Source organism: Quercus robur, chromosome 8 (assembly GCF_932294415.1).
Source record: "Quercus robur chromosome 8, dhQueRobu3.1, whole genome shotgun sequence".
Classification (NCBI taxonomy): domain Eukaryota; kingdom Viridiplantae; phylum Streptophyta; class Magnoliopsida; order Fagales; family Fagaceae; genus Quercus; species Quercus robur.
The window spans coordinates 14,562,545-14,571,243 of NC_065541.1; the positions used below are offsets into that span (position 1 = coordinate 14,562,545).

At 36.6% G+C, this 8,699-nt stretch overlaps 1 protein-coding gene across 1 annotated transcript; it reads right to left on the bottom strand.

The window, feature by feature from the left end:
* Positions 1 to 4,447: 4,447 nt before the first annotated feature.
* LOC126695914 (uncharacterized) lies at positions 4,448 to 7,876 on the bottom strand. Its single transcript, XM_050392709.1, has 4 exons — positions 7,452 to 7,876; positions 7,207 to 7,376; positions 4,984 to 6,795; positions 4,448 to 4,881 (listed from the first exon to the last, which is right to left on the bottom strand). The coding sequence occupies exons 1-4, from the start codon at positions 7,874 to 7,876 to the stop codon at positions 4,448 to 4,450; spliced, it is 2,841 nt and encodes a 946-aa protein (XP_050248666.1).
* Between the last annotated feature and the right edge of the window lie 823 nt (positions 7,877 to 8,699).

Genomic DNA, 8,699 nt, shown 5'->3' on the forward strand with positions numbered 1-8,699 from the left:
GTATGTGGATGATATGCTTATTGCAGGGTCTAGCATTAAGGAGATAAATAATCTGAAGAAGCAATTGTCCAAACAGTTTGCAATGAAGGATTTGGGAGCTGCAAAGCAAATCCTTGGTATGAGAATCATTAGAGACAAGGCTAATGGTACATTGAAGCTTTCACAGTCAGAGTATGTGAAGAAAGTTCTCAGCAGGTTCAACATGAATGAAGCTAAACCAGTGAGCACACCCTTGGGTAGTCATTTCAAACTAAGCAAAGAACAATCACTGAAGACAGAAGAAGAAAGGGACCACATGAGCAAGGTGCCCTATGCCTCAGCTATTGGCAGCTTGATGTATGCTATGGTGTGTACAAGGCCAGACATTGCACATGCAGTGGGAGTTGTGAGCAGATTCATGAGTAGGCCTGGAAAGCAGCATTGGGAGGCAGTCAAGTGGATTCTGAGATATCTGAAGGGTTCATCAGATACATGTCTTTGCTTCACAGGTGCAAGTTTGAAACTGCAGGGTTATGTAGATGCTGATTTTGCTGGTGATATTGACAGTAGAAAGAGTACTACAGGGTTTGTTTTTACTCTGGGTGGTACAGCTATATCATGGGCTTCAAATCTACAGAAGATTGTTACTTTGTCTAGTACAGAAGCTGAGTATGTTGCAGCAACTGAAGCTGGAAAGGAGATGATTTGGTTACATGGTTTCTTAGATGAATTGGGTAAGAAGCAAGAGATGGGCATTCTACACAGTGACAGTCAGAGTGCAATCTTTCTTGCCAAAAATTCGGCTTTTCATTCAAAGTCGAAGCACATACAAACAAAATACCACTTTATCCGTTACCTTGTTGAAGATAAACTGGTAATGCTTGAGAAGATTTGTGGATCTAAGAACCCGGCAGACATGTTGACTAAGGGTGTCACTATTGAGAAGTTGAAGCTGTGCGCAGCTTCAATTGGTCTTCTAGCTTGAGGACAGGAGGACGAGTTGCAGGGATGAGGGATTGTGTTATGGAGGATTGTGGTTGATGTTTGCAGCTTGTGAGCCCTTAAGGGCTAAGGTGGAGCTGATGGAGGAGTTTGCTAGTGTAGCTTGATCAATTCAAGCCAAGGTGGAGATTTGTTGAGTTGGGCCCGTGTGTGGCTTGAATTGCCACAAGCCCAAGTCAAGTCTAAATTCTCCTTAGTTGACCAAATCCTATTTGTAATAGGAAACCTTTTTTTTTTTTTTGTCTCTGCCGACTTTAACATATACATATATATATATATATATATATATTGTATTAAGTGCAAGCATGTGCAGCCGTGAGATTTAAAAAGAAAAGGAGTAATTCCAATTAACCTAGTTAGCAGCCGTATGAGAGAAAATAGAGAAAAGAGAGGCAGTTAGCTTCTATTCTATTTTTTCTGTGAGAGAGTGCTAGGGTGTAATTGGGATTTGGGTTTCTTGAGAGTGTTCTTGTGCACTATTGTATTTTTCCTGATAATAGTGAAATCCCTGCAACTCTGTGGACGTAGGCAAATTTCCGAACCACGTAAATATTGTCTTGTGCGTGTGATTATTTTTCTTTGTCGTGTGTTTTCTCTATTTGTTTTGTTTCTCACAGGTTGGGAATTTTGGTTAAATTCCCTACAACAAACCCAGCCAATTCGGCTCACAACAACAACAAACCCAACCAACCTCATAAATTTTCCTTAAACAATCATCAACATTTTCCCCAGAAAATCTTAACAAACCGATGCTTAAAATACATACAAAATCCCTATCCTCCACCGAAACCTCCAACAAATCAAACCCATAAACCCAGAAAAATCATTAAATCCACATGAAAAAAGACAAACCTAGAAATTTAAAATAAACACAGCAATAAGTGAATAGATCAGAAACCCACCTATCAAGCCAAATCAAGCCACCGATCCTGCAATCCGAAACCCACATGAACAAATCAGACCACCAGTCACCACCGCTACCACCAATCAGTCCATCAAGCCACCGTAACCCATGCCGACAACAAACCCATCCAACAATCCAACCCCACCCACCACCGGACCAACCACCACTTCACAACGACTACCACCGATCTCGGCCCATCTCTCTCTAAACCTAGATTAAACCCAAATCCCAAAGGGAAAGCCGAAAGAGATAGATCTTGATTCGAGGAAAATCTGAAAGAGAGAGAGGGAGCTTCAGACCAGATTTTTGTAGAAAAAGAAAGGGAGAAGAAGCTTGATCTGCTTGCCGTTGGTCTACTTGTGAGCTTGTGAGCACCGGCGCGTGGTGGAGAAGAAGGCTGAGTGAGCTCTGGCCATGGATAGTGGAGAGTGAGAGATTCTATTCATTGAGCGTGAAGAGAGTGAGAGAATTTGAGATTAGTCTTTCAGTGTAGAGATTTTTTTTTAAAGCTGATGAGGTTAAAGAAAAATAAAAATAAAATAAAAAAGAATTAAAAAGATAATGATTTTTGATTTTTAAAGAAATGATTTTAGTTTAAATTAGATTTAAGGTTTTTTTAAAAAAAAAAAATTAATTTACTTCTTTTTTAAAATTTTCTGAGTTGGCTTTTTTATTAATTTAAATGTTGATGTGGCATTTAAAAAATGCTAAATATAAATTTTTATTATTATTTTATTAGCTACGTATGCATTTCGTTTGCCATGTATACATTTTCTGTTATTGGGTTGATGGCAGGGACCAAAGTAGAAATGATTTTTTGAAATCAATGACTGACCTAGGAGTGAAATCAATTTAGGAAACAAATCGAGAATCGGCCCAAAATTTAGGGACCAAAAGTGCATTTTCATCAACCAAAAAAAAAAAACTAATTAATATTGAAAGTGATGGGAGTGGGCTAGAGTCAGAGCCACAATGTGTTTGTGAGAATACAAACTTTCTTAGAAAGAACTACTTACAAGACAAGATTTCACACCAAATTGATGGGCTCTGCCACTACCTAAACTAATAGGACTTCAAAAGTACAAAATATTCAACTAAGAAAAATAAGGGAACAAGCAATGTAATCACAATATGTAGATATCTTAATTCAAGTTCATACAAATAAGAAAGATTCAAATCACACAAACTCCTAAGTTAAATTACAAAAACTATAATTAGATAATTCATGTGAGGCAAATGCACTTACAAACATGAAGTTATCCTTCCATTGACTGGGATTGTGAATCAAGTTTTTCAGATTTTTGTTGTTGTCCTTTGTGATAATACCTTTAATCTTTATTTATAGTAGACAAAACAGTTACTGCACTTCTCCTTATTTTTTGGTAACTTCTATTGCACTCTGACTTAGTGGATAACTAACTGATATTCTCTTGTTATAACAGGTCTTGCAAGTTTTGCTTTTTGGGCCAGGCTTGCACTGATCAAGATTTGGGCCACTAATCCAGATTTGGGCCATGTGAACAATGTTTATTTATTTATTTATTTATTAGCCTAACACATGCCCCCTGTGCGTGATGGGCCTAAATTTAGGCCAATTGCGCATAAGTTAAAACGAAAGGGTGAAAGGAAAATAAAATTGGGGCTTTAAGTCAAATCAATTTGCAGAACTAGGTTATCCTTCCTATCTAATCCCATTCATTCATCTTAGAACGCCTCCACCACTTTTTTTTTTTCTCTGTCTCTCTGCAAATTTCGATTTCTAGTTCTCCACTCAATTTGTTTTATCAAGATCAATTTGCAAACCCCTGATCTAAAGAGTCCTTCAAAACTCAGGTGGATTCCAGCGAAGATTGTCCATGATTTTGAAATTATTCGTCTTGATCGAAGCTTGAACAGCGTAGTGACTGTAATTCCGCATGATGCCGGGAGCTGGTGCGTACAAAATGAAGACATCTTCAAGTTCATCATTGATCCTAAGAAGACCAATTGGCTGGTTGAGAAATGAAGCTAGGAAACTCCATCATGAACAGGAAGCTTTGGGTTTCATTCAAGTAGTTTGGGTAGCCACTGAAAAGGTCAAACTCTTCAAATTTAGAAAGAGCCTTGTTCTTGTTCAGCTGGTATTAACCCTTGAGAAGCAACAGCTAAATCTTTCAAAACATGCACACCAAGATCACTCTAATGCTCCAGAGCATTTAGTTTCGGAACAACTTCGAACCAGGTACACTTGCCCGAACACCAATGTAGTAGACTAATTTCAATTCTGAAATCATATCTGCACTTCCGTCACATGCAACCCTTCCTTATTTTGAATTTTCTTCTATATATATTTATTGCATTGTGATCTATTGTTTTAATCACTAATGCCCACTTTAGCCATTCATTTGGTGCTTGGAAACGTGCATACATGCATATCTATATCTGCACTTCCGTCACATGAAATCCTTCCTTATTTTGAATTTTCTTTTAGATATATTTATTGCATTGTGATCTATTATTGTAATCACTAATGCCCACTTTAGCCATTCATTTGGCCCTTGGAAACGTGCATACATGCATATCTCAAAAAATTTTATGTGAGTAAGCCAATTCGTTCATACTTGGCTTATATAATTTTAGAAACTTGCCGTTAATGGATCTTGCATGTTCATTGCCACTAATATCCATCAACTTGTAAGCGTTTCCATCAAAGACCTCCCTGATTAAGAAAGGTCCATCCCAATTAGGAGACCATTTACTCAAATATGGATCTTTAACTCCTATAGGCAAAATAACTTTCCAAACTAAATCCCCAATGGCAAATGACTTTGCCTTAATTCTCTTGTTGTATATCTCAGATATTTTTTGTTTTTGTACAACAATAGAATTTAAAGCTGCCATACGAGCCTCATCTATTTCATCAAGTTTGGCAAACATTGCATCTTGAAAATCCAAATGAGTCAATTCATTTTGCCTTGTAATCCTCATTGATCTCACTGTAATCTCCATGGGTAAAACTGCATCATGGCCAAAAACTAAAGAATATGGGGTAGTATTTATGCTCATTCTTTTTGAAGTTCTGTATGCCCACAATACTTCAGACAACAAATCGTCCTAACTTGTTGGATTTCTAGCCACTATTTTCCTCAAATTATTCTTGATAATCTTATTAGTGGCCTCTGCTTGACCATTTGCCTGTGCATAGTATGGTGTGGAATTCAAAATTCGAATACCATATTCTTGTGTGAAGGCCTTTACCCTGGTTCCATTAAAGATGGTTCCATTGTCCACTATTATAGATTGAGGAATTCCAAACTTGTGGACTATCATTTCTTTTATAAATTGAATAACATCAAACTCACTCACTTCCTTATAAGGTTTTGCTTCAGCCCACTTTGTAAAGTAGTCTGTTGCAACGATTATGAAGCAGTTTTTCTTTCTTGAGATTGGTCTGATTTTTCCAATTAAATCCATTGCCCATCCTCTAAAGGGCCATGGTTTTATTATCGCATGAAAATCTGAAGCAGGAATCCTAGGAATTGGACCATGTTTTTGGCATTCTACACAACCTTGTGCATATTTAATGCAATCTTTCAATACAGTTGGCCAATAGTAACCATATTTGTGTATCAACCATTTCATTTTTATGCCTGATTGGTGTGGACCACATATGCCTTCATGGACTTCTGCTAAGACTTGCTTTGATTCATCATCACTAATGCATTTCAATAGGATGCCATCAACACCTCTTTTGAATAAAGTTTCATCTTGGTCTCCCATTAAAACAAATTTTCTAGCTTTAAGTTTTAAAGCATTATTTGTACAACCACTTGGGTTTTTTAAGTAATCAATGATTGGGTTTCTCCAATCGTTAACTTGGGTATCAAGATGAAAAACCTGGGTCCCTAATTCCCTATTAATAACTGATGGGAGTATCCTTTTACTTAAACATGGGGGACTTTGTGCAATCTGATTCGTCTCTTTATGTCCAGAAGCACTCTGTGCCATGTGATTGGCTTCCTCATTCTTACTTCTAGGGACATGGTTTAACTTAGCATTGGTAAACTGTTCTAGCAGCTGTCTTGTAGCCACAAAGTATGGTGCAATGGATGGGCTGCAACATTTATAATCACTAGTGAGTTGTCTAATTACTAACTGTGAATCCCCATAAACCTCTACACTTTTTATTCCTATTTCCAATAGTATCTCTAACCCAATGATCAAAGCCTCATACTCAATTTGATTGTTAGAATAATTTCCTTCTAACTTAAAGGCCATTTGGGTTTTAATCCCCATTGGAGATTCTAAAATCACACCAACACCTGCCCTATATGTGGTACGTGAACCATCAAAATTTAATTTCCAAGGGGCTAAAGCTACAAACATGGTTTCATTTATATCTGTAACTTCATCGCATGGATGATCTGCCAAAAAATCAGCTAAGGCTTGACCTTTTATTGCTTTCTGTCGTACATAAACTAAATGAAATTCCACTATAGCTAAACTCCATTTACCCATTCTACCACGCAAAATAGGTCTAGATAGCATATATTTCACTACATCAGTTTGTGCGATAATATAAGTTACATGAGAAAGCATATAATGTCTTAGCTTAGTAGCAGTAAAATACAAAACCAAACATAGTTTTTCTATCATTGAATAATTTAATTCTGCTTTATTTAATAATCTACTTAAATAAAAAACAGCCTGTTCAAGGCCCTTATCATTGTCTTGAGCCAGCAAACTTCCAATAGAATCTTGGGTTGCAGATATATATAACTTTAAAGGTTTCCCACTTCTTGGAGGAATCAACACTGGTGGTGTGGACAAATATCTTTTAATTGTATCAAAGGCCAATTGATGCTCTTCATTCCAAGTAAAATCTTCATGGTCTTTCAACCTTAATAAAGGGGAGAACACTTTGGTTTTACCTGCAACATTAGAAATAAACCTTCTTAAAAAATTAACTTGGCCCAAGAACCTTTGTAATTCTTTTTTATTAGAATGAGGTTTAGCCTGCATGATTGCCTTGGCCTTGTTTTGGTCTATCTCAATTCCTCTATTATGCACTAGAAAACCTAGAAAATTTCCTGCTTGCACCCCAAAGGCACATTTAAGAGGATTCATTTTTAATTGATGTTTCCTCATCCTCAAAAAGGCTTTCTCTAGGTTTTTTAGATGGGTATTAAAGTCTTGAGATTTAACCACCACATCATCTATATAAACTTCCATAAACTTTCCAATCATATCATGGAAAATTAAATTCATGGCTCGCTGATAAGTTGAACCAGCGTTTTTTAAGCCAAATGGCATTACTACCCATTAAAATGTTCCAATAGAACCTGGACATCTGAAGGCAGTTTTGTGGACATCCTCTTCTGCAATGAAGATTTGGTTATAACCTGAATGCCCATCCATAAAAGACAACAGTTTGTGTCCTGCCACTCCATCTACCAATACATCTGCAATTGGCATAGGATACTCATCTTTGGGTGTTGCTGTATTTAAGTTCCTAAAATCTATGCATACACGTAATTTGCCATTTTTCTTAAGAACTGGAACTATATTTGAAAGTCATTCTACATACCTGGCTGGCCTTATGAATCTTGCTTGCAATAGTCTTTCGATTTCTTCTTTCACTTTCAAAATAACCTCATTCGCCATCCTGCGAGGTGGTTGTTGGTATGGAATGTGCTCCTTCTTGATTGGAAGTCTATGCTCTACTAGTGTTCTGTCCAAACCTGGCAATTCAGTGTAATCCCATGCAAAATAATCCTTAAACCTCTTCAACACAGCCAGCACTTCATTGAATTGTTCCTGTGTAAGGTGACTACTAATATATGTCACTCTCTTTTCTTCTTCAGTTCTAAGATTCACTTCTATCAAAGGATCTTGAACTTCTGCTTTCAAGTCATCCATTTGGATAGGAGCTTTACTTAGAGAATTTAAACCAATTTTAACCTGGTTTCCAATGCCTCTTTCTTCTTCCAATACACGTTTTGCCAAGAACATACTTTGTTCTATTTTATTTTCAAGAATGTAACTTCTTACTTTGTCTTCAGCCAATTTAATGCCCCTTAATTTCCTTGGAGTAAGTGAACTACTCATCACTAACAGGTTCCTCAATTATATTTGGCATTTGTGGCTCTACGATGTTGTCATCTAACCATTCCTTGCCAATTTCTTGGTCAGTAACATCTTCTCCAACAGAATATGGTTTTTCTCCAGCCATTTCTACCTTTGTTGGCTTGCCATTGTAACCAAATCATGTCAGTTTCAAAATTCCAACATTTTTGTTATATAATTGAGCATCAATTGTATTATTACATGCTTCGAATGGCCTATTATCAGCCTTCACCAATTCAACAGAATTATCATCATTCCAAAACATTAGAGATTGATGTAGGGAGGAAGGTATCACCCAATTTGAATGTATCCATTCCCTTCCTAGCAAAGCATTATAAGCTGCCTTAGTATGAACAACAAAAAAGGCAACATTTGTAATCTTATTCCCTACCTTTAATTCTACAGGTATAATACCTCTAGTTTTAGTAGATTCGCCAGCAAAACCACTGACTAAAACATCTAACTGAATTAAATCTGCCTCTATTTTATTGATTTTTTTCAACATTCCCTAAGGCAAAATATTAACTACAGCACCATTATCTACTAAAACTTTATTAATAGGTATTCCATCCATGTGAACTTTAATGAATAAAGGCTTTAAATGCTTTCACATTATTTTAGATGGTTTCTCAAAGATAATTTTACTTGGTGGAAATTCCAGCTCTGCCTCTTCTTTAGGTTCTAAATTCTCCATCTCTTCATCTGTTAA